This window comes from Pleurodeles waltl, chromosome 2_1 (genome assembly GCF_031143425.1).
Source record: "Pleurodeles waltl isolate 20211129_DDA chromosome 2_1, aPleWal1.hap1.20221129, whole genome shotgun sequence".
NCBI classification, from domain to species: Eukaryota; Metazoa; Chordata; class Amphibia; order Caudata; family Salamandridae; genus Pleurodeles; species Pleurodeles waltl.
In genome coordinates this window covers 167,561,106-167,586,317 of record NC_090438.1, presented here as the reverse complement: position 1 = coordinate 167,586,317, position 25,212 = coordinate 167,561,106, and the positions used below count along the sequence as shown (strand labels likewise).

At 43.2% G+C, this 25,212-nt stretch overlaps 1 protein-coding gene across 5 annotated transcripts in view; it reads left to right on the top strand.

Annotated features, from left to right (window-relative positions):
- GRIA3 (glutamate ionotropic receptor AMPA type subunit 3) overlaps positions 1 to 25,212 on the top strand; it is a 1,035,516-nt gene that overhangs the window by 762,087 nt on the left and 248,217 nt on the right. For all 5 annotated transcript variants that reach the window (XR_011199206.1, XM_069211976.1, XM_069211966.1 and 2 more), the window contains exon 12: positions 21,555 to 21,753. Coding sequence is in view for 4 of the 5 variants with exons in the window: in XM_069211976.1 (XP_069068077.1) it covers positions 21,555 to 21,753 (199 nt within the window). In the remaining variant the exon portion in view is untranslated. The remainder of the gene's footprint in view (positions 1 to 21,554; positions 21,754 to 25,212) is intronic.

The window sequence follows — 25,212 nt, the reverse complement described above, 5'->3', positions numbered from 1 at the left end:
GGAACGTGCTCCAAGCTCAGCACCCGGCTCCTGCCAATAGGACGATTGCCGCAGGCCATCGCCCTGCGCCAGGTGACCCTAGCTTTCTCAGTCAACACTCCACCCCTGAGAGCTTGGTAGTTCAAGCTTCCACTTCCCATGGCCCAGTTGGAGGGAGAGCACACCATCATCTCTTCCAATGGTAGTCAATAACATCGGACGCAGGGTACTGCAGATCATCAGGAAGTGCTATGTCCTGCCTTTCCAATCCATTCCTCTCCCAATACCATCAACCTTCTAACAGCTGGCAGAGGATCATTTATCACTCAATATCAGAGGTAGGCAGTGGTTGTTATTTCCGCTACTTTCTCGTACCCAAAAAGAACAAGGGCCTTCGCCCCATTCTAGGTCTACAGACTGTAAATCTCTTCCTCAAGAAGGAGAAATTCAAGATGCTCTAGTTGGCTTAGGTCTTCTCTGCCCTAGTCCTTAAAGACTGATTAGTAGTGCTGGACTTACAGGATGTGTATTTTCATACTCCCATCGTGCCACCCCACAGGCATTATCTGTGGTTTAAGGTTGGCCATGAAAACTTTCAGTTCACCGTGCCGACTTTTGGCCTTACTAGTGCCCCTCGGGTGTTCACTAAGATGATGGTAGTGGTCGCAGCTTATCTGTACAGTTTAGGGGTTTCTGTCTTCCCTTACCTCGACGACTGGCTGTGGAAGTCAAGTTTGCCCCAGGCTGTCGTCTCCTACCTCCAGACTACCGTGAACCTTCTGCAGTCACTGGGGTTCACTATAAGTGCGCTGAAGTTACACCTGACTCCCTCTCAGTTGCTCTCTTTCATAGAAGCTGTTCTGGGCACAGTGCTTTTTTGGGCTAATTCTCCTGAGCAGCGAGTCCAACACATTCAGGCTATGATACCGATGTTTCAGCTTTTATCCTGGGGTTCGGTGAGACTGACTCTGAGGTTGCTGGGCCTCATGGTCTCCTGTATCCTGCTGGTAAAGCATGCCGGATGGCATATGCAGGCTCTGCAGTGGGACCTGAAGCTCCAGTTGGTGCAGCATCAGGAAAATCTCTCTGACGTGGTCCAGATATTGGAGGGAAATGAAAAGGGCCTGCAGTGGTGGATTATGACCTGCGATTTGGTCAGAGGCAGATTCCTTTCCTTTGCCCAACCCGAACATACAGTAGTGACAGATGCGTCACACCTGGGATGGGGTAGCCATCTGAGAGAGGTGGAGATCAGAGGACTGTGGTCTCCAATGGAATCCAGACTCCACAAAAACATGTTGGAGCTCAGAGCGATCCGACTAGCATTGAAGGCATTTCTTCCCACTGTCAAGTGGAAGTTAGTGCAGGTTTTCACTGACAACACCACTGGTGGTACTGCAACAAGTAGGGCGGTGTAGGGTCATGGATGCTTTGTCAAGAGACCTTGAATCTCTGGACATGGCTGGAACAGTAGGACATAATCCTAGTGGTTCAACACCTGGCAGGGTCACTGAATGCCAGGGCAGACAAACTCAGGTCTCTTTCAGCAGTAGGGAGAGCCTTGGTTAGAGCTATTCGCCTTCTAAGAGAACTTGCAATATCAGTAGTATTGATCATTGGAGTTTCCAAGGTGACGATCACATCAGCAATGCTTTTCGTTGCTAGTGGATCTAAGGCCTCCTGTATACCTTTCCACCCATACCACTTCTGTCCAGAATTCTCAAGAAGATCAAGAATGACCAGGTCCAAGTAATTCTTGTGGCTCTGGACTGGGCATGGAGAGTCAGGTATCCCGAGGTATCCCGAGCTTCTGGAAATGAGCATTGATCCTCCAATCTAGCTGCCCCTTCGGGAGGATCTTCTGTAACATTTCTGGAGATTAATAGGCGACAGTTGACAGCTTTTGACCTTCCTCTCGAAGTCTGTAAAGTTATCTTGGCAGCCAGGCATTCCTCCCTAAAAACAGTATACAGCTACTGTTGGCAACAATTTGTAAGATATTGTCCACAGAAATGTAAAGATCCTCTCTCTGCTTCTCTATCTGATATTCTTGTTTTCATTCTATCTTATGCCTGACAGGGTTCTGCTCTAGGCACTCTGAAGGCCTATCGCTCTGCTCTGTTCTCCTTTCTGTGGCTGCCTAATCAATCCTTTTTGTTGAAGTCTCCTACTGTAAATAGGTTTCTTAAAGGGCTTGTACAAATGTTCCCCCTATGACCTTTATCATGCCTCAGTGGGATCTTAACCTAGTTCTCACTTACATTATGTGTGCTCTCTTCGAGCCACTGCACAGTTGCCCCCCATAAAGACAGCCTTTTTAGTGGCAGTAGCATCTGCTCAGAGGTTGTGTGAGATACAGGCCTTATCATCTAAACCGCCATATGTCATGATATTTCCAGACAAGGTAGTGCTAGACACCCGTGTCTCTATCCTTCCTAAGGTGGTGACCCCATTCCATGTGGGTCAAACTGTCACCTTTCCCACCTTCTTTGCTTGCCCACATCCCTCTACGGAAGACAAGTGACTCTACTGGCTTGACACAAAAGGAGCATTGTTGTTCTACCTTCGCCACACAAAAGAGTTCCAGATGGCTGTCTGACTCTTGCCATTGGAAAAGCTGCAGCCATGGCGTTAGCTTCTGGAGTCCCAGTCCTGAACATCTGTCAGGCAGCAACGTGGGCATCACTGCACACTTTTGCCAAACACTACGCCTAGACAAACAGGTCTGCAGGGACAAGCATTTTGCCCTGTCGGTCCTGCAGGACTTTCTAGTTTAAAAACATTGTCCACATCCCATAGCCAGGAGGATATGGCTTGGGTATCTAATCAAAGATGAGGAATCTGCAGCTAGAAGTCTCTATCAGATGAACAAGTTACTTACCTTTGGAAATGCATTATCTGGCAGAGACTCTATCCAGCTGTAGATTCCTTACACCCACCCATGCCTCCCCACTCGGTGGACTTCTTTACTAGTGTTAGGGTGAACTCTTTTTTTAGGGCTCTAGTTTGGACACACATATGTACCAGTTGCTATCATGGCTCTGCGCTTCAGGCATGGAAAACTGTGATTAATGTAACTGATGCCTATATAGGTGACCGGGATGTCACTTCCAGTGCCAATGATGCCACTGGAGCCACCGAACGGTGCACACAAGTGGTATTGCTCAGCAAACGTTTCTGGATCCAGCCTGACACCTGGGAAAATCAAAGGTAAGGAATCTGCAGCTGGATTAAATCTCTACCAGATAATGCATTACTGAAGGTAAGTAACGTGTTCATTAAGTAGATCTTTGTTTAAAAGGGCCATATAGTGTAGAGGAAAAAAGATTTTTCTTAACTCCGTCCTGCATCTCTATCATCAACAAAGGCATTCTGGAATGTTGTTTTGTTTGATTGTGTCAGCTTGGCTTTAAGATATATTGTGCACCGGATGGCCATTTTATCAAATATCCTTGCAGCATTGAGCACTTATATTTTTGTGGCAGATGCAAGTATTTGCCCAGGGTCAGGCTGAGACTAGATTACAGAAGATATGATGTGATCAATTAACATTATGTAACTGGATATTAAACAGCACATTGTGCAGTTCTCCTATTTTAACTTAACATTGTACATATTTATAATTTAAACCCCAAAATAATTTAGTGATTTCCCCCAAAACACACGTTTGTTTGGCAAAATGACAAAGCTTAATTAGAACTATGTTCTACTGAGGACCATATTTAGAGTTTGTAGGATGTGAAACATCTGCCTAAAAGTGGTGAATGTCTCGTTTGGTCAAATGGCAAATCTTAAGACCTAAGGTGTTCAGATTCCAAGCTCAACAGCTTAGCCTCTAAACGGTGACCTCATTTAGAGTTTGCAGGTTTTGAAACATCTGCCAGAAAGTTGTTGATGTCCCATCTTCCCTTCTTAGGGAGCACAGAGGCCCAAAACACACCTTTTAGAATTCCTTATGGCCATAATTCCTTAGGCTTTAGATGAACAAAAAGCAGGGCCGTAATGCAGGCCTCAGCAGCCCCGGTGGGGCAGGGAGCCTGGTAGAGGTTTGGAGGCCCTCTGGAGGGATGGGTCAAAGGCCAATCAATATTTGTAAGATATAGTAGGCTCAGGGACCATGGGTTCTGCGGGAAGTGGGTGAAGGGGAGCTGTAATTTTGCATTACGGCACTAACCAAAAGGATCTTAGGTCAATCAGATGGTGTATTCTTGATTAGAGGATTATCTAGAGGTAAGATGATTGCTCAAGGTTCTCCTAATTATTACAGGGATGCAGGGATGGGATGGAATTCTAGTTATAAGCAATTTTCTGAGAAATCCACTCTGAGGAGAAAACAATAATAAGTGAGCTTCCACAAATTTAAATCAAAGGACCTCATTATGAGTTTGGTGGTCCCACTGCAGGACCTCCAAACTCATGGGGAGGACGCCACTGCCATGGCAGGGCTCTGGCCTGACCAATAGGAACTTTGTAATATGCGTTCCTGTCGGTCAGTACGGCAGGAACAGTGCTACGATATAGGTCTAGGCTCTCTTATCCCTATAGATATAGGTCTAGGCTCTCTTATAGCCTTGTATATATATACAGCGTAGCAGAGAGGGGGCAGACCAGCACCCTCGTAATGCACACTGTCTGCCCCACTGTGATCCCCCAGCACTGGCTTTCTGCCAACAATTTCATGACAGGGTTCCTGCCATAAAAAAGTATGATGGAAAGTGGGGTTGTTATCAGCCAGACTGTGCTTAGTTCAGCGCTGCCCTGGCTGAGTACAACCCTGACTGCTGTCACCATGTCGGGAAAGATATTCCTGGCAGGGACAGCGGTCTTTAGGTTGGTCTGCCCACCAAAGTCGTAATTTGGCGGTCAGACCGCATGGAGTGCGCCGGTCTGACTACCACCACCAAGCTAGCGGTCCCAGGACCGTCAGCCTCATATTGAGGCCGTAAGTACGAATATTTCAATTTCTTTAGTTAGAGGTATCATGTAGGGATTACTTAAAAGGTACGTATTTTTACCCAAAGCATCATACAGAGATGAGATGATTTTGAGGGTTTTAGAAGCTCCTGTAATAGGATCTTGCATTTGAGATTTAATGACAACAGATATTAAAGAAACCCAAATAGCATCAGCCAAATATTTTTTTTATTTGAGGAATCAGTAAGCATCTTAACCAGGTTTTCATGAAAAGGTACTAAACAACCTTGCGACTTCATTTCCTTTCAGTATTCAATCCACCTTCAAGCCAACTGGCTCTCCTATTAGGTGCGTCCGTAAAATAAAATTTTGATGTGAACTTAGACAACATCTCCATTTATTTCATTTGGATTTGGTCATTTATCTGCCCCTTGCTGCCCTATATGTGGAAGATGTTCGTAGAGTTTGTGTAGTAATTTGGAGATACCTAGAAAGAAATTAGAATTTCTTTCCTGTCCCCCCTTCAAGCCCAATACCCCCAAGCCCCCTCCATACCATAGCAGATTCCCCCCACCTCCCCTACCAGAACAGCGCCCCCTCCCTGCACCCTCCTTCTAGTGCAGGCCCCCTCACCCCTTTCTAGTGCAGGGCCCCGCATGTAAGCACACAGACACCCACGCACATTCTGCATACACTCATACACCAACACTGACATACACGCATACACTCACAAGCATCCATACACGCTCTCACCTCAACATTCATACACGCACTCACCTCATTATTCATATACGCACTACCTCAACACTCTCTCCAACATTTAGTCATGCATTCAACCACGCATAGACACAAACACACAAACATTCACACACTCATACACACACCCATATTCACACTCTTACCCATGCATACACACACTCATAAACACACCCATGCACACACGCAGACAACACTCACTCACACACGCACATGCAACACCCCCAAAACCGCCCACCCCCCTCCCCGATGCCCGACTTACCTTGTCCGGCGAGGAGGTCATCCTGCAGGGAATGGGCGCTTCCACCACTGGCAAATCCCCGCCATCAGGACACGGCCAGGTCATATTACTGCTCATAATACGGCTGGAGGATCAGTGGGCAGGTCAGTGGTGGAACCACTCATGCGCCTCCAACCTCCAGCACGACTTCTGGAGTATTTCCGCCCAAAATGTGGCGGAAATACTTCAGTACTCGTGATCTGGTGGACGGAAGACCACCAGCACTGGCGGTCTTCCGGCGCCCGTGGTTTTGGCGGTTTGGTAAAAGTCAAAATGAGGGCCTTTGTATGTTGTGAAATATTATGAAGATAGGCGAGCCATGATGAATACTCAGGTTTTTTTCCCCTGCCTCCCAACCGCTGGGACCTAAACCATATGTAGAACAATGCACATATTGAATGGTTGGGATGGGGATCTACCCATCATCTGCCCAGTCGAACAGGCCCAATACAACATTGTTTGCTTGTATTGGTAATGCCGGTATTTTCCTATCTTTACTGTTGATTTATATTGTCACGTCCTTTGAAAGTCATATGCATGATCGCACTTCTAATTAATGATTTCAGATGAAGATATTTTGTGATTAAACAGCTACATATTATGGTTAGCCCATACGAATGAGTGATTCAGAATAAATAGATTTGGCACACCACTGCACGTGCCCTGATAATGTTGTTATCCTGAATTACAAAGCTTTTTATGTTTTATTGGTCTAATGAATAAGTTATTGCTAATTGGTAGAGGTAAACTTTGGTTAGTAATGTGTTCCCCTCATTCCTGTTGCATTTAATTTGTTCATTTGTTTAATTTCTTCTTGTCACTTGTCTACTTTTCCAGCTGAAGCATTTTCAATTCAATAGGTCTAGTATTTGCTTGAGTTAGAGCTATTGATGTTGTTAATGCATAACTGGACTTTTCTGGCTACATAATTTGGTTAACCCTGCCACATAATTTTGTATTCTCTAACACATAATTCTAGTGGCCCTGTATGTATCTAAAGACCTCCACCAGTAAGAACAAATATCACTCTCCTGAACCTTTAAACAATCAGTTCAGTCCAGGAAGGACATAAACTGAAATATAGCTTTCTTTTATAATGATCAACATTTATTTACACTATCAATATACATTCAAAATCAAATATGTAACTTTCATCCTTAATCAATAGACCCCCCCAGAGCTTATCCAAATAATACAAAAAAAACAATTAAACAATGCACTATACACAACACCACATCCTACATACAAAAACAACGTTAACATCAAATCGCACTCAAATCACCAGTATTGTGCATGTGTAAATTCAACTCTTGGCTGAATGAAATCAAACTGGTCTTCTAATAATTATCAAAAGATCCAAACATTCCTTATCGAAGTGAATGTCACCAAGATTCTTGCTCGTACCGCCAGTTCACGTGTTCACTGACGCTACTCCATCCAGTCCATCTTTGGAGTATGATCCATTTACAATGCAAACCGTTCACTTCAATCATATGCTATTAAACTTAACGACGCGCGTTTCGGTGGAGCTCTACGTCGGAGTCAATACCCCTTATTCACAGCCACCTTCATCAGGGCAGTCAATCCGTAGTGGTGCACAAAATATCCTCTTCACATTGAGTATCTAATTAAAATAATTAAAATAATCCTATATCAAACACCTCAAGATGCACACCAAAACATATATTACGTCTGTTCCAACATACAACTGATCGGGATCATTGAGAATGCGTGCCCATGCAACCAATAGTGCAAGTCACCGAAATGCCCAAGTGTCTTAAAAAAGAAGAGTTTAAACCCCCAAAAGGAAGAAGAGAGGAATAACCCAACACATGAAACAATAATCAGCCGCTTACCCAGTATAACCAATAACTCAAATCTTCTCAAAAATCAACTCTTCCCCTAATTGATCTAGCGGGGCTGCAGCTGTTGGCAGAAGGGAATAACACAAACAGAAGCAGAAACGCTGTAATTAGCCCGGATTGTGCAATACTACAGCGCCTTCTAAATATTACGTCGTCCTTCCTCATATATACCCACAACGGTCTCATACCTGATCATCATGGTAGCGGGGGCCAACTAAATGGAAAAACCGGTTCGGCAGTACTGAAACCAACACACTGTGCTTCTCTGTACTTTAACAACGCCGAATGAACGTGGCCGAGGAGAATTTCATCAACACAGAGAAAGGATGTCCACATCACATCCTCAATTCCCTTCTCCCTTGTAACTATGGGTTGATTGTACTATCTTGCTCTCTGCATTCTTGTGCCTATTCAATTTATTAGCATCTTTCCCCTCCTAAGTTATAGGATGTGCAAGGAAGTCTACTGGACTCTTTTGAGGCCTTTGATGCCTTTGAGGCCTTGGCAGGAATGTATCTGAAATAGCAATGGTTCATTTATAGTTTTTGTTTCTCATCCTCTCTGCATGAATAATGGCTGAAGGTGACCTGACCTATGTGGAAGGTGTGGTGTAATGCAAACAGGCCAGTGCCAAGCTGTTTGTGGGAAACAATTTGGTGGTGATCATAACTTAGCACTTGCCCCTTTTAATACAAATGCCTTAATTTCTTATTGAAAGAAGAACCAAAGTTGATTTAACACAGATATAAATAGCACAAAACGGTAAAGATAGCTTTGCTCACACTACTTTAATGTTCTAAATAAAAGATGTTATTAGTACCCAATCCATAATTACTCACTTTATCAACATTAAGAAGTTAGTGTGGCTATGTGTGCCCTTGAATGAGAACCTGTAACTAGCATGTTACACAGACATGAATGGAAAACAAAAGGACTTTTCAAGCACACTGTGTGTGACAACTACTTAAATTGCTAATGAGCACCAAGATCAGACTCTAGACAGCCTCACAGCCTTCAAAAATGCCATCCACAGACACCACCAACTCATCCGAGCCACCAAGAAAACCACCTTCAAAGACCAAATCAACAACAACGCACACAGCCACAAGGAGCTCTTCAACGTCGTGAAGGAACACCCCAACTCCAGCTCAAACTCCAACGACATCCTGCCATCCCAAGACCTCTGCATCTCCCTAACCCCCTACTTCCACCATAAGATTGCAGACATCCACAACAGCTTCAGCACCCAGACCCCTCCAGCAACCAACAACCCTATAGATTCACCTCCGACCAACCTCCTGCTCTCCTGGACCCCCGTCAACGACAACAACACCTTCGGAATCATGAACACCATTCACTCCGGCTCTGCATCTGACCCCTGCCCTCATCACATTCTCAACAAAGCAAGCTCCGTGATCGCACTCCAACTACGGAAGATCATCAACAGCTCCTTTGAGTCCGCCACCCTCCCGGAGAGCTGGAAACTCGCTGAGATCAATGCCCTCCTCAAAAAACCCAAGACGGACCCAAAGGACGTCAAGAACATCCAGCCTATCTCCCTGCTCCCCTTCCCGGAAAAAGTAATCGAGAATGCCGTCAACAGACAACTAACCCGTTTCCCCGAGGAGAACCGCATCCTGGACCCTTCCCAATCTGGATTCCGCAGCAACCACAGCACCGAAACCGTCCTCATCGCCGCCACTGACAACATCAGAACCATACTGGTGAAACTACGGCCCTCATCCTCCTGGACCTCTCGACACAGTCTGCCACCATACCCTACGTTCACGCCTCAGCAAAGCTGGAATTCATGACAGAGCCCTGGACTGGGTGACCTCCTTTCTCACCGGCAGAACCCAGAGAGGCCGCCTCTCCCATTCTGCTCGGAGGCCACCGAAATCATCTGCGGCGTACCCCAGGGTTCATTCCTCAGCCCAACCCTCTTCAACGTCTTCATGGCCCCGCTCGCTAACATCGCCTGATCCCACAACATTATCTCATATGCTGACGACACTCAGGTGATCCTCTCCCTCAACAAGGACTCTGCAAAAACCTACCTCCACGAAGGAATGAAGCCCATCGCCGAATGGATGAAGAGAAGCTACCTCAAATTCACTTCTGACAAGACGGAAGTCCTCATCTTTGGCTCCACCCCCTCCGCATGGGATGACTCCTGGTGGCCTGCCACTCTTGGACCACTCTGACTCCCAATGACCACGCACACAACCTAGGATTCATGTTGGACCCCTCACTATCCATGACCAAGCAAGTCAACACCATCTCCTCCTCCTGCTTCATCACCCTCTGCATGCTCCGAAATATCTACAAATGGATACCCACCGAAACCAGAAGAACAGCCACTCAAGTCCTCGCAAGCAGCAAGCTGGACTACGGCAATGCCCTCTACGCAGGAACCATCGCCAAACTCCAGAAGAGGCTGCAACGCATCCAGAACGTCTCTGCACGCCTCATCCTGGACATCCCCTGCCACATCACAGACCACCTGAACAACCTGCACTGGTTCCCAGTCAATAAGAAAATCACCTTCAAACTCCTCACCAGAATACCTCAACAGACAACTCTCCTTCTACACCCCGACCAGGCATCTCCGCCGACCTCGCCCTCTCAACCGTCCAAAGCGTCCACAGAACTACAACCGGCGGTAGATCATTCTCGCACCTCGCCACCAAAACGTGGAACACTCTTCCCAATCACCTGCACCAGACCAAAGACCTCTTTACCTTCAGAAAACTTCTCAAGACCTGGATGTTCGAGCAGTAGCAGCACCTCCCTTCCCCCTTCTCACCCCTGCCCTCCTCAGCACCTTGAGACCCTCATGGGTAAGAAGTGTGCTTTACAAATTCCTGATTGATTGAATGAATTTACAAGATGCACACAGATGTTCAAAGTAGCCACTTTCCCTTGAGTCCCACTTCAAGACTTATTGCAATGCATAGGTTCACCCTACTCTCATACTTTGTACATTTTCTCACATTGTGTTTATTGTCTCTCTCATGTTTGTTTACCAATCTCTTCATTATGTATTTGTTGTAAGTAGCGTGCTATCTAGCACAGCACTTAATGGCATAGTTTACAGTTTCTATACAGCATTAACAAAAACAAGAGGCGGAGAACAGGGCCATATGCGTAACAGAAAGTAGGGGAAAAGATACAACTGCTTGACAACCACTGGGTTTATATGCGCAATTGAGAGGAAACTATAGTATATAAACACACAGCGCACCAGAAAGTGGCAGAAAGGGAACTAGTTACATGATTGTTGGAGTTTATAGACTTGAGAGCAGGTGTTGAAGAAATTATATACCTCACTGAGTAATAAAATCATAGTAACGGAGGCCACATATATGCCTCATATGAGAGGCAGGAGGCAAGGAACAAAGATGGCCGGACCAGTCTTTAATCCTGGCACTGAGCTGAGACCAGTGATGGTTCTCTGGCGTGCACTCACACTCAGACTGTGCTGCGTGCATGCACATGCCCTCCCCCTTCCTTTTTCCCACATGCAGAGAAGCACACATAAATAATTCAGTGCCCATCTCCTGGCTCCCCAGCACGGCCCAATGTCCGAGGCCCATGGCTAATGACTTACCAACTCTTGCCAACGGGCATCTTTTCTGTCCTCACGGCCCCTCCGGAAACAATGGTGGCAAACTGGCCTCCGGCCAGGAGATTTCAATTGTGCCAGAGTCGACCCAGACAAGCATGGGAAGGAAGAAGCTTGGGAGGAACGCTTTCTTTGTTGTATGAGCAAGACCTCCAGATTAATAATCCTGTTAGCCCGAGGTATTAGGATGCAGCCTTTTTTCTCAAGAAAAAAAAAACAAGGAAGGGTGGGAGCCAGGCAGCTGAGAGAGAGCAGTGAGAAAGGGTGCACAGAACTGACAAAAAACAAATAAGACCAAGATAATAGGTTGATTTACAGCCCTGTTTACAGCGAAACTAAGCTGAGAGCAAGAATGGTCTGCAGCTAAAAAGAGAAGCTTCACCGAACAAAGAGAAAAAACGTCCCCTAAAGAATGGATCAACATGACAAAGCGTTATTATACGGTCATATACAGTGATTGGTCCCTGCTCCCAAAGAAAAAAAAAGGGACAAATAAGCATGACTGGCCACAAGCAAGCAAGGTTTTTTTAAATGATACACACATGCACAAATGAAATGGCTTTAAGCTCACAGAATAAGTATACTTACAAGTATAGAAGAGGTCATACGCTAATGCTCGACCTAAAACATGTCTCAGTTATTATTATTATTGATCAGAGTCCAGACTCTCCAGATGGGCCAATACTAGCAAAAAGACAATTACTATTTCTTGTCAGACTCAAATGTTTTTAAATACATAGCAAAATTAATTAGGTCTTCGTTTCTGAAAGTATGAAGACCAGGTTCTGGAAGTCTCCCTCTCACTTCATAGATCAGACAATCAGTACACACTTTTCTACATGATTTATCCAGCTTTGTTATTGAAAAGGGTGACAGAACTACAGACTATAGAAGAGGGGTTATCCTGAGCCCTTAATATTCTGCAGCCATCACAAGCTGTCTCCTGGCTCGGGAAATTAAGAGAGTATGTCCAGCATACTGTCCCAGAGAACTTTTGATCCTTGGTCAATGCTGATAGTACCAGAGCCGTGGGTTTACTCGTTCTTAAAGGTGACTCAACAATCTTCAAATTGAATCAGGAATCCAAGGCAGTATCTGTGGTAGGATGGCATCTTTGCTCTCACTCTACTTTGAAGCACCATGAGTCTAGGCTTTTACTCAACCCAACAAAGTTCATCACTTACACACCTGCTGTAAACTGTGGCTTTGCCCTCTAATCAGCCATAGTTGAAAGTAAAGCTCTGCATGCTTTAACCATGCAGATAAGTCCAACATTATTGTATGCTTGAACGCACTTTCTTTGAATGATTCTTAAAATTGTTCCAGATGCGTTCAGGTGTCCAGCGATGGATAGATCTCAGCTATGTAAAACTTAATTCTTCAAATACTTATATGTTCCTGATAGGCCAAGGCATTAACTTCGACCTTGAAGCTCTACAGCTCTCTGACCTAGGTTGGTGCCCCTTCTGGGTAAGGGTCTTACAAAATATGGGAGCCTTTTTACTCCAATCTCTCAGTAATAAAGCAAAGGCCTGTTACTTTCACTTAAAAAGTTAGTATACACTATTTCCACCTACCATGAGCCTAAATATCCCTGGCTCTTGTGAAATATTAGCTGGACTGTGTTAATAGCACACATCTCGGTCTTCAAAATCTGCTGCCAGGAAGTTAACTCAAACTCGTCTCTAAATCCACATCACTCTGGCCTGAACCCTGCTTCTTACTTTTGGAATAAGTAGTTCAAATCATACCAGCCAGTCACATTTTATCTATTGGCAAAGGTGAGGTGAGGTGTTACAGCCCAAATGCCAAAGTAAAAGTAGCACAGACAGTTGCTGTCTCTATATACAAATATGGCCTTTTGTAATATGAACTACAGGACAGTACACAAAGGATAACAAAAATGTGATGGGTGGAATGCTTGAATTAATCTTTGCCGCTAGCAACTTGTGGCCATGTTCTAGTCAATTTTTCTTTTACCCTATGACCTTTGACAGGAACCAGCCATAAGCATATCAGCCTTGGTCCTGCTCCAGTAAGAACAGTCCTGTCTAGCTGCCAGGCCACGTCCCATCCGATGAGCAACCTCAGGTTTTAGCATATTGGGCCTCGTCAGTAGGGTGCACCACGAATCCTATAGTACAGTGAGCACAGGACCCATGTCTGCCTACTTCCATGAAACTTAAGGTGTTGCAGGGGGTTAGATATTAAAACACAGTGCTGATTTGTGGGGTCCCCTGCTTTACTGTGATTCACTGGAACAAGGAAATTGACATAATTGTGCAGAGGTAAGAGAGCAGAGTGCATAAATCAGTTGGGAAAGTATAAGGAGAGGTTGACATTGAGTAACTCAGGTAAGAGTTCCCCAGGAGCTTAGGAAAAGTAAGTGCACAGTGAATGCCACTGCAAAAACAAGGTTTTTATGAGTCATTGGACAACGGAGAGTTCTTAAAATTGTCAATGATGGAGCATTTTTTGCAGATCTCTCCTTTCCAATATTATATCTTAAGTGCATCTTTCAGTGTTCATGTTTTCAGGATTAAGGCAGGACTACTAAAAGAGTAAATCACCTCTACTCATTGAAACATCTAAAGGAATTGGGCGCAAAATATCTGCTTTTCATGATAAGTTTTAATGCTACAATGAATAGGTTTTTGTGCCTTTTAAAAAAGGGATTAATCAAGTTTATCAGTTACTCAATTTGAAAATTAGTAACATCCCAGGATAGGACAAGATTACTCTCATCATAGGATCAGCTGCAGTAAACTGAGTACGGTGCAGGAATAAGCATACAGAGATGAGGATATTAAATCAGAACTAAGGAATCAATGAGTTGAATATAGAATGAGATTGGATCAAGTATGGCGGGCAAAGGGAATCAAAAACATGCATTGCACAAAGGGAGTCAGGGAAAAGGATGTGGTAAAGAATGTAGTCTATTAAACAAATCAGGGAATGGACTTGCCTTACATAAGTCTGTTAATATAACGGGGCTAAAAAGATCTGAGAAACTGCTGAGAGTGATGTGACTAGAGAATCAAGCAGAGCACAGGATAACAGAAATTAGGGCATAGAAAAGGAATTCAAAGCCCATGGTGGAGTAAAGGAAATCAGAGACCAGGGTGGAGAAAATGAAATCAGAGACATGGGTGGCCTCAATTAATGAAAGATGAGGGTAGGGTAGAACAAAGAGAATTAGAGAATTGGGCCAGGGGGTAAATATGAATGCTAGGGTGGAGAGAATGGAATTAGAGAAACATATTGTGGCTGGTGTGAAAGAATATAGAGGGTGGCTAACAGTGAGTCTAGTTTAGATTTAAAAAAAATAAAGAATACAAACAGGTCCTGGGGGATCAGAGATCTTAGAACATGACATAGGGCAATGTTTGTCAGGAAATGGCCACAGGCCTCATGTAGACTGCCTCACCATTAATCGTAGACTGTAAAAGTAAGCTCCTTTCTTATTATAGCATCCAGCACAAGTAGGACAAGTAGATTCACATTTGAGGAAAATAAGCAGCAATCAGTAACAGTGCTACCTTTGTAAAACTTTAAGAATGTGTGAGTCTAAGGAGATGCTGAAAATCAACTTTTGGCAATTCTTTATGAACCAATTACTTAACAGTAATCTTCATTACCCTGATTAGGAGTCCTCCATGTCTCCGTTCTAATGATGTGAGGTATTCCCCACCTCATGACAGCTCAAGCATACTCAAAATGTCCCTGCCCATTTTCTTTTAAACATAAATATGCTCCATGCAGTTTTCCTCTATATCTTGTACTACCAAGCTCAAAAATTGGAAGTGCAAACTTTGGATGGAGAAAGGGAAAGTGGACTGGGATGAGGAGGACCCCTAATTAGAGTAATGGAGATTACTGGTAAGATTGGTTTAGTACCCCCTCAGGATTAAAAAATTTAGTAAATGTTGCATCAACCATAAAAGAAGTATAATAGTCTTTGACTTGCAACAAGTACTTATTAGCTGAAGAAATACCTTTAGAGCAAAATGATTTATTCACAGAATCACATACCTTGAGTTAGCAGTGCTTGATAACGGTTTAATGTGACAAGCAGGTTGCTGCCCCGCATATTTCAAGCAAGGAACGCCCCCTCTCCCTCTGTTATAGTGAAAAGTAGCTTGTTGAACCCATGTATTCAAAGTTGCTATAGATGCTTTTCTTCCCTTATCTACTGACCCATGTGCAGTAAAGAGCAAATGTTAGGTTTAGAATGGTTTTGTGTGATCAAGATAAATTAATAGGGCTTGTTTAACATCTACTGAAAATGGAATGCAATCACTAGGGTTATCTTGAAAACCTGGTAAAACCACCTCTTGGGCTCAATGAAAAGATTCTGGAACCTTAGGATGAGGTCATTTTAAAACCACAAGATCAGGAAAAAACATCAGGTGAGGATAAGTAACCATTAAGGCTTCTAATACACCCATTATATCACCTAAGAGCACTGTCTTAGCCGACAACTGTCAAATCTTCTTCCTCTAAGGGTTCAAAAGGCTTTCCTGAGCACTATATCCTATATAGTATTGGATTATAGAATACTGATCTTTTCAACCTGAAGCTCTTTAGGAGTATCAGTACCAATTGGGACATTTCAGAAAGATCACTTGAAAACTGTTTAAATGCCTTATTTGCTGCCCACTGGATAGACAAGGTGATAGAGATCAACTCCTTAAGAAAGCTGCCTGTCAAGCATTATAAAACCTGAAACAGATCAATGATAATAGGGTGTTCTGACTTAGATAAGAACCACTCGGAGAAGGAGCTCCCTTGTTTTATAAGATCTTACGGTTGATTGTTTTCATGAAGGTTGAATCTCAAGTGCCACCTTATCTGAGTAACCTAAACCATTCAGAGCTAGTCTCTCAATAGCCAAGCCATTAGCCTGAGGAATCATAATGGGAAGGTGTAAAGTTCGGAAACTGCACTCGAGCTGGATTGAATGAATGGTGAAATAATTCTCCCATGGCTAGGAATTGAAGCAGAGGAAACCAAGGGTGCTCCAGCCAAAAAGATGCTTTCAGATTTATCTACGCCCCTTTTCTCTCAAACCTTTGGAATCACTTTCAGAAGAAGAGAAATCATAGGGAAGGAGTACAGTAACCTTTGAGGCCATGGAATCGCTGTGCCATCTGCTGCTGATTCTTGTTTCTCTGTGCAGAAACTCGGACACATCTTGTTGTTTAGTAAAGCAAACAGATTTAACTATGGTCCCCAAATTTTTAAAATATTTGATTGAAATGATGGATGGACGTGATACATTACTGAGCAAGGTAGATCGCAGCTGAGGCTATCGGCCCAAAAATTCAATGTGTCTTGGATATAAACCACTATTATTTTGAGCATATGTTTCTCGCCTAGGCAACAATCTCAGAGGTTAGCAGGTTCAGGTACTTGCTTCTTGTGTCCCCTGTTGATTCACATAATTCCTTGCCATCTAGTTGTCTGTTTTCATAACCACATGCCTTTCTTCTAACAAGGGATGGAACGCCAAGATAGCCTTCTTAACTGCTGACATCTCTTCCCACTTTGAGGACTGGATGCTGTCCAAAGGTGACCATAGAACATTCTCTTCCTGATCGCCCAGAACCATTCCCCAAACCCAAAGACTGCCATTTGTGGTCATGGGAACTGAAGCTGGCTATGGGAGGAAACCCCCATGAGCAAATTGTCTTCCACCAACCACCATTATAGATTGTGGAATATCTCGGATGTTATCTGGAATCAAATTCTGCAAAACTTGTTTCCCAAAGTGAGAGAATGCGATTTACCATAGGTTAAGGTGGAATCTTGCCCAAATTATAATTGATGTTGATGTTGCTAACAGCAGTCATACTTTTAACCATGATCTAACCATGGCACTGGGTTGTCCTAACATTGTTCATATGCTGATTTGGATTAATATCATTCAGTTGAATGGTAGGAAAAGTGCACTCACTTTAGTATCAAACTGGGCTCTTGACTTGAGAAGGAACCAAATGCATTTTCTGAAGATTCAAGAGCAAACTAAATTCCTGAAGAACTTTGGTCACTGTTACCACATCCTTCTGAGCCTTTAAAAGAGAGAGAGCAGATAGTAATTAATTGTCTAAGTACGGAAAAAGAACAATACTTTTCATTTGCAAAAAAGCAGCAATAGGTGGTAGTATCTCTGTTAGTAATCAAGGGCGAGGTTACCAGACCAAACAAAAGAGATTGGAACTGAAAATACTGTTCTCCCAATGTGAACTTTAGAAATGGTTGTCTGTTGACATGAATATCCTAGAGGTCGGACATCACCAGATAGTCTCCTGTCATGATTAGTGGAACTACTTTTTGCAATCACACCATCCTGAATGGTTCCTCAACACGTATTTGTTTAGTGCCTTGAAATCTAGGACAGGGCGATGTTACCCATCTTACTTTGGGACCAGAAATTATCGTTCCTTCCTTTTTTATATGAAATAATGAATGTGATTATTGTCAGGCAGTGTCGGCAAACTTGTGGGTTCAGTGGAAGAATGAATATGTTCTCACCAATGCCATTAGCCAATGTGCTTCAAATTCAGCATTTGGCCCCAAACACTACTTAAGAGAAAAGACAAACTCTGTAAGAATTGCTATTTAAACCATCCTGTGCTTTACCAATGACGTTTACCCAGTTAGCTTTAGAATGCAGCACTTAGCACTGCACATACATAGTGGTTGTCTGGTCCTTGATCAAATAACAAAACACGGGGCATATGTACAATGCTCCTGAAGCACATTAGCGCCGGCAGAGGTTCATTTTTGTGAAGTTCCAGAAGCGCAGTCTGCTCCTACATATTTACAAGGCCACATAAAGCCAGCTTGCGTGGCTTTTCATGGCCTTGTAAATGTGCCCCCCTTTCATGCATAACTTGTGAAAGGGGCATTCCATAGGTGTTGCTGTGGGTGTTGCCCAAAAAACCCCCATGAAATCTAAGGCATTCCCAGGTCTACAAGGCTAGGAATGTATCAGGGTCCTACTCCACCCCAGGGGTGGCGTAAAAGTGGCTCAATGAGGAGAATACCCTTTTTTGCTATTCATTTGTTGTTCTTTCTATGCGTCCTCCATTTTGCAGGACACAAAGAAGGAGGAAAACTTTATTACTTATTGTATATGTGCAGTAGGATGTCCCTTCCTGCACATAAACAATCATCCCTGCAATGAAGGGACCCTTGCACCATCGCATGTTGGTGCCTGCATTGGCGCTAGGCAGCCAACAGTGACAAGAGTACCCACAGCATAGCAGATGAGAAAAAACATAGCAGTGAAGCAGAATTTTTCTTCGTGCTTGTAATACTAACTTGTAATCCTGTACCATTGTATTGGTGCTCCATGCAATAAATCTAGCAATTAAGCAGACACCTGCTTTCTTTTAAAATTTCCTAAAGAACTGTAAACAATATAAAAGTGAACTAAATATGAAGCAGCAAAGCACATATATTTTGAATAAATTGTGAGATAGGCAGGAAATGGCGCAGTAAACACTTATGCCCACCATCACGCAGTTGGCCATTCTAGGCAGGAACATGAGTTTCCAACCAAAAGGATAGTACAACTCCCATGATATTAGAACTAGCAGTAATACTGCCTTGTGTCCGGGGAAAATACTCCATATGAAGCCTGGATGACTTTGTCCTTAGAAAAAAAACACTAAATTACATGCTCAAAGTATGATAACCATGTGATTGCACTGATTTCCACACTATGTTCTGCAGTTCTGAGTTTTAAATCTCATGCTACAAAATACTTTTAACAAAAATATGGACAACATAATATGGACAAGGTAAGGGGCGTGGCTTACGGGGGAGTGTTTGGGGTGTTAAACCTCCTTAATAAATGTATTTTCTGCTAAATAGTTGAGTATAGTTTCTTTCAGTCGAATATGGTGAGGTGTTTGTCTGATTTCACCAGGAATTTTTACATACACAGACAAAAACGTGCACACACTCTCTTGCTCTCTGTTATGGAAGTCTTAAAAAATGTTGGCTACTTCACAAAATATTGTGGGGCAGATTTACAAGGAACTGGTGCATCGGCTCTGATGCACGAGTTTCCTTGCATCACCCTGCACCCCCCCAACTACACCATGGTAGCGCTATTTTTACAATACAACGCACCATTCCGCATGATAAGACAGTAGCGTCAGAGTTTATGATGCTATTGTGGCACTTTGCTGGACAAGCGCCCAAAATGTTGCCGCTAGTCCAGCAAAGCACAGGGAGGACCATAGGCTAATGCACTAGAGTCACTTTAACACCTACACTGAACAGGCATTAAAAAATGACACTAGAATAGTACAGTGAAATCTTGTACAATTCACTGCACCATTTTTTTGGGCCTCCCTGCGAGGGAACACCCCCCTTGCATACATTATACGTGGCGCCGGTATAATGTGGCACAAGGGATTACAAAGTGGCACAATGCTTGCACTGCACCACTTTTTAAATATGGCGCAGGATGGGGGACTGGTTAGTGCCACCTTAGCGTAAAAAAATTACGCTAAGGTGGAGCTTGGGGGCTTGTAAATATGCGCCCCATTGTGTTTCCTCTCACTTAGTGCCCCTGTCAGTCTGCAGTTGTCTCCCTTACCACTGTCCCTTTAGCCCCCCTCATGTGCTCTGTTTGTCCTAAAGTTTATATTAACAGTATATGCCAGTGTGATTGTTGGAAAATCAGAATCTCACACTTCCGCAATATTACTGTCCAAGCTACACCCTTAGACAAGGTTAGTATGTTTAAGTAAGTATTGGTTCAACATACTTGACTCCACACATATGTACCTTGACAATATGGCCAGATGCACAAGAATAAACCTACACTTTTGTGTAAGTTTACAATTTTTTCCTATCCAAAAGGTATTTTACGAGTAGTATCCTTGTGCCTGTGGAGTCTCTGCACTCGTGGCACGGACTCCACACATAAAAAGATAGAACTGTCCTACCTTTTTATGACATGAGTGCACAGCCGTAAAGGTACTACAGGTAAAGTAACTTTGTGAATAAGTAAAAAATCATACACTTACATAAAACTGTAAGTTTACCTTTGTGAATTGGGCCCTAATGTCATTAAGGGCCAGATGTAGGTAGGTGGCAAATTGCGAGTTGCAATTTGCGAGTCCTTCCGACTCGCAAATTGGAACTCGCAATTTGCTATGCAGAACGCTGTCTCAGACACCGTCTGCGAGTCGCTATGGGGTCGCAAAGACCCACCTCATTAATATTAATGAGGTGGGTCGCAATTTGCGACCCCATAGCGATTCAGGGCACTCACGGGGATGGAGGCCAGCTGTAGTCAGCAGACCTCCATGTCCGTGACTGCTTTTAAATAAAGCAGGTTTTTTTTTCAAAGTGCAACCCGTTTTCCTTAAAGCAAAACGAGCTGCACTTTGAAAAAAAAAATGAAACCTTTAGTTTCGGTATTTTTCAGGGCATGTAGTGGTCCATTGGACCACTGCCTGCTCTGAAAAATTATTTTTAATGCCAGACACAAAGGGGAAGGGGTCCCATGGGGGCCCCTTCCCATTTGCGACTGGGTTACCATCCACTTCAAGTGGATGGTAACTGCGAGTCAATTTGCGACCGCATTCGGGGTCGCAAATGGAATTACATTGCATTGCGAGTCGCAAATAGGAAGGGAACACCCCTTCCTATTTGCGAGTCGGAAATGCATTTTGCCGTTTGCGAGTCGCTAAAACTTTGCTACATCTGGCCCTAAGTTATGTAAATGTGGAGTTAAGAATAGTTGATCTATACTTACCGATATTTACTTCCCTCAACATTGTCAATATGTTTTCTATGATGTTCTTGCAGCACAATAATTCTGTAGTCGATATTCTGACATACGACTGTCATATGGGCTAGAAACGTACTAAGGGCTAGAAACATGATATCGTTGACATGCATTTTGCAATCAATATACCTGTTCCAGCATATTTGCAGTATTGCACATTCTTTCATTAAAACCACTTATTGTCAAAATAATTACATTTCTATTTCTTCACTGTTCCTGTTATCTTATCCATGAGATATTGAGCTCCTAATTCCGAAGCCTAAGGCAAGAATGGAAACCTGATGAACGCCCCAGCTTCCTACTCTTTCTGTTTTTTTATAGATCCCTTTCGGGGCGCATTGTCGGAGGAGTCTGGTGGTTCTTCACCCTCATCATCATCTCTTCCTACACCGCCAATCTTGCTGCTTTCCTGACAGTGGAAAGGATGGTGTCCCCCATAGAAAGTGCTGAGGATCTTGCAAAACAAACAGAAATTGCCTATGGGACATTGGATTCAGGATCCACCAAAGAATTTTTTCGAGTAAGTGCTACTTATTGGATAAAATTAGTCTTTCCTTTTGATCAGTGATATCGATTTAATTTTCAAGGAAATATCTAAGAACGATAATACATTATGACAATCAATGTTTGGAGGTTTTTATTGGGGGTAGTAGTTGTTTTAAAATGATGGTGTTGAAGGTAAAAATTGCAAACCTGGAGAAACTTTTATTAAAATACAAAATTGCTTCCAGTAGGCCAGAAATGCATGGGCTGGTGTACATGGATGAGTCTGTCTATTATTGTCAGGGTCTCTAATGGGTTCACAGCACTCCTAGTGGTGAACGATAGCTTGCTCCTGCCTTTTGATTAGAAAGTGTCGAGGGTGTCCAGAACAGTGTTCATTTACTGAGGTGGGTGATGCTTCCAGAGAGTAAAGGATGAGACACTGCACAGTGAAGTCCTCTCACCTTTGTTGATGTAGGAGCCTGTTGTTGGGAAGGAGTGGAGCTGCAGCAATTCACTTTGGAAGACTGGATGAGACTGTTTCCCCGTAGGCTGATCCCTACTATCTCGTATTACGATCTTTAGCCACCTTTAAAATGTCAGGTGCTATTTTGTTCAAAGAAACAAAATGTAAGTTGGTACATATTGTGATCCTTTGGTTCAATCTTGGTTACAACTGAAAATCAATAATTGAAGCCTGCCCTCCTCTGCTTGCAGTTGTATGTCCTACTAATAAAATCTATGTGCTTAATTCTTAATGAAAAATCCTTGCTTTGCCATGTCTTTCCATCAGGATTAGCTGGTGAGCTAAGCGTGGTTACTGTTTAATCTTTGCAGTGGCATAACAGCATCTTTGTGGTAAACCAAGACCGCATACACATTGTGCACAATACAGCTGTAAACAATGATCACAATTGGTAAAGGGAAAACCCTTGTGTTAATATCAGAATTATCATTAAATGTGTTTAGGGTAAATGTTTGGTTACTCAGTGCACAAAAGGAATTGGTTTTCGATAACCATACCATTTGGGTATGATGTTTTACTATGATCTTTTTTTTTTAACGTACAGAAATTGCATAATTTCCGTGAATTATGAATTTCATCAAATGAGAGGGTCTATAAATGATGTCCATCTCACAAGCTAATTACACGATCATTTAGAGCTAGGAGTGCTGGAAAGGGGGTAATTATTGTATCTGACGCTTCCCGTGTATTTGGTTCAATTTTTTGCAATGACAGTTACCATCATTTAGTGGTAATTGCCTATGCAAGACAGTGTGCAAGGTGTAGTAACACAAGCACATAGGTGTAAAAACTGACTGCCCATGTGATTGTTCATTACTAACTGCCAGGTTCAGAAGCAGGTGCAAAAACACCATATATATCCAGAGCTAATGAGATCTGTAGCTGGGTGTTTTTTGCTTTTGTCATTACACCATGGGTCTAAGTGACCAAATTTAGGGGCTGATTTAAGAACCCCTAGCGCCTCCTTGCGCCACATTATTGTCATTTTGTTACGCTAACGTGGCCCAACGAGGCCAAAATTGCAGTGCCAAATTTACAAAGTGGCGCAATGCATGCATTGTGCCACTTTGTAACCTTTTGCACTACATTATGCCCACGCCAGGCATAATGTATGCAAAGGGGGCGTTCCCCATTTAGATACAGCGCACACATGGTGGCGTTAGGGGGGTGCTAAGGGGCGCAAGGAAAGTGGCTCTGCACTGGGTGCAGCGCCGCTTTCTTTAAATCAGGCCCTCAGTCCCTGATTACAATCAGACTGATACCCCTTTTCATGCCTAGATCTACTAGTTTATGCCTGAAACAGGATTGCGAGTTGTGTGCAAATTGCACTTAATGCACTTGTTTGCTCATCTATTTTTTGTTAAGTAAAGTTTGGCACAAATCAGGGGGGACACAAATTATGCAAAAGGCTAGCTTGTGCAACCTATGATGGAGGGATTCAAGCCTAATTTTTTAGCCATTCAGCTTTCTTAGGTGTCATAATTAAGACTGTGTGCAAATTGCGCTCCCACTAATTATCGACTCTGCACAAACTCATGATTGGCCTGACTGAAATCAGGGCCTCAGGCTCCATCCATGATAATGCATTAGCCAAATGAAAGCATCACATAATATTGCAATACTGTACTAATACTCTCTGCTTAACAAGCAGTCGCTCCATGAAAGTTAAGCAATATTTAGACATTCTAAATGCAATCCATGCCTCATTATTAACGGAACTTTTCAGAGAGCAGCTACTAAAACCTTCAATTCGGCATTCTCGAATTAAGGGCCAGATGTAGAAAGATTCCAAATTGCGATTTGCAATTTGCGAGTCCCTGCGACTCGCAAATTGCAAGTCGCATTTTGGAATGCAGAAAGGTGTCTCAGACACCTTCTGCAACTCGCTATGGGGTCGCAAAGACCCACCTCATAAATATTTATGAGGTGGGTCGCAGTTTGCGACCCCATAGCGAGTCCAGGCACTCACGGGGATGGTGGCCTGCTGGAGACAGCAGACCACCATCTCCGTGACTGCTTTTAAATAAAGCAGTTTTTTTTTTTCTCTTTGCAGCCCGTTTTCCTTAAAGGAAAACGAGCTGCAAATAGAAAAAAATACCGAAACCTTTTGTTTCGGTTTTTTTTCAGAGTAGGCAGTGGTCCCTTGGACCACTGCCTGCTCTGAAAAAATAATTTTGTGAGCATTCACAAAGGGGAAGGGGTCCCGTGGGGACCCCTTCCCCTTTGCAAATGAGTTACCATCCACTTCAAGTGGATGGTAACTGCGAGTTGATTTGCGACCGCTTTCGCGGTCACAAATCAACTTAAATCGCGGTGCGAGTCGCAAATAGGAAGGGAACACCCCTTCCTATTTGCGAGTCGGAAACACATTTTGCGAGTCGGTTCCGACTCGCAAAATGTGTTTCTTCGCTTGAGGGCTTTTGCACCTCGCAAACGGCGTTTTTCGCCGTTTGCGAGGTGCAAAAGCCTACCTACATCTGGCCCCAAGTGCATTAGAAAATGTAAACTGCTGTTTTTTTTAAAAAAAAACGAATTTTATAAAAGTATCTTTGACATGGGAAATGACCAAAATAAGGATAATATCAATAATTTATATGTAACAGGTTATGTGTTGTGTGATCCAGCAAACATTTTATGTTTAGTCTATTGAAAAGATGGAAGGCAATTCTTTCCATATAATATTGATGTCACCCTGGTGAATACTTAAGAGGCAATTTTGGAAAAATAAAACACTCCATGCTGGTATGCACATACAATTTATATTAATGTATTCTAGTTTTGTTTAACTCTCAGAACTCTGAGTTATGCACTGAGTTTTCCTGGCACACAGCCTAAGACTACTACCACATATCCAAACATTCAATGTGCAGGGTTGGGGTAAATATACAAATGCATTCTTTATATTCTCTTCTTCTTTTAATTGATAACTATTTTTTCTAACTGAAGCAATATACTCTTGATTTCAGTTTT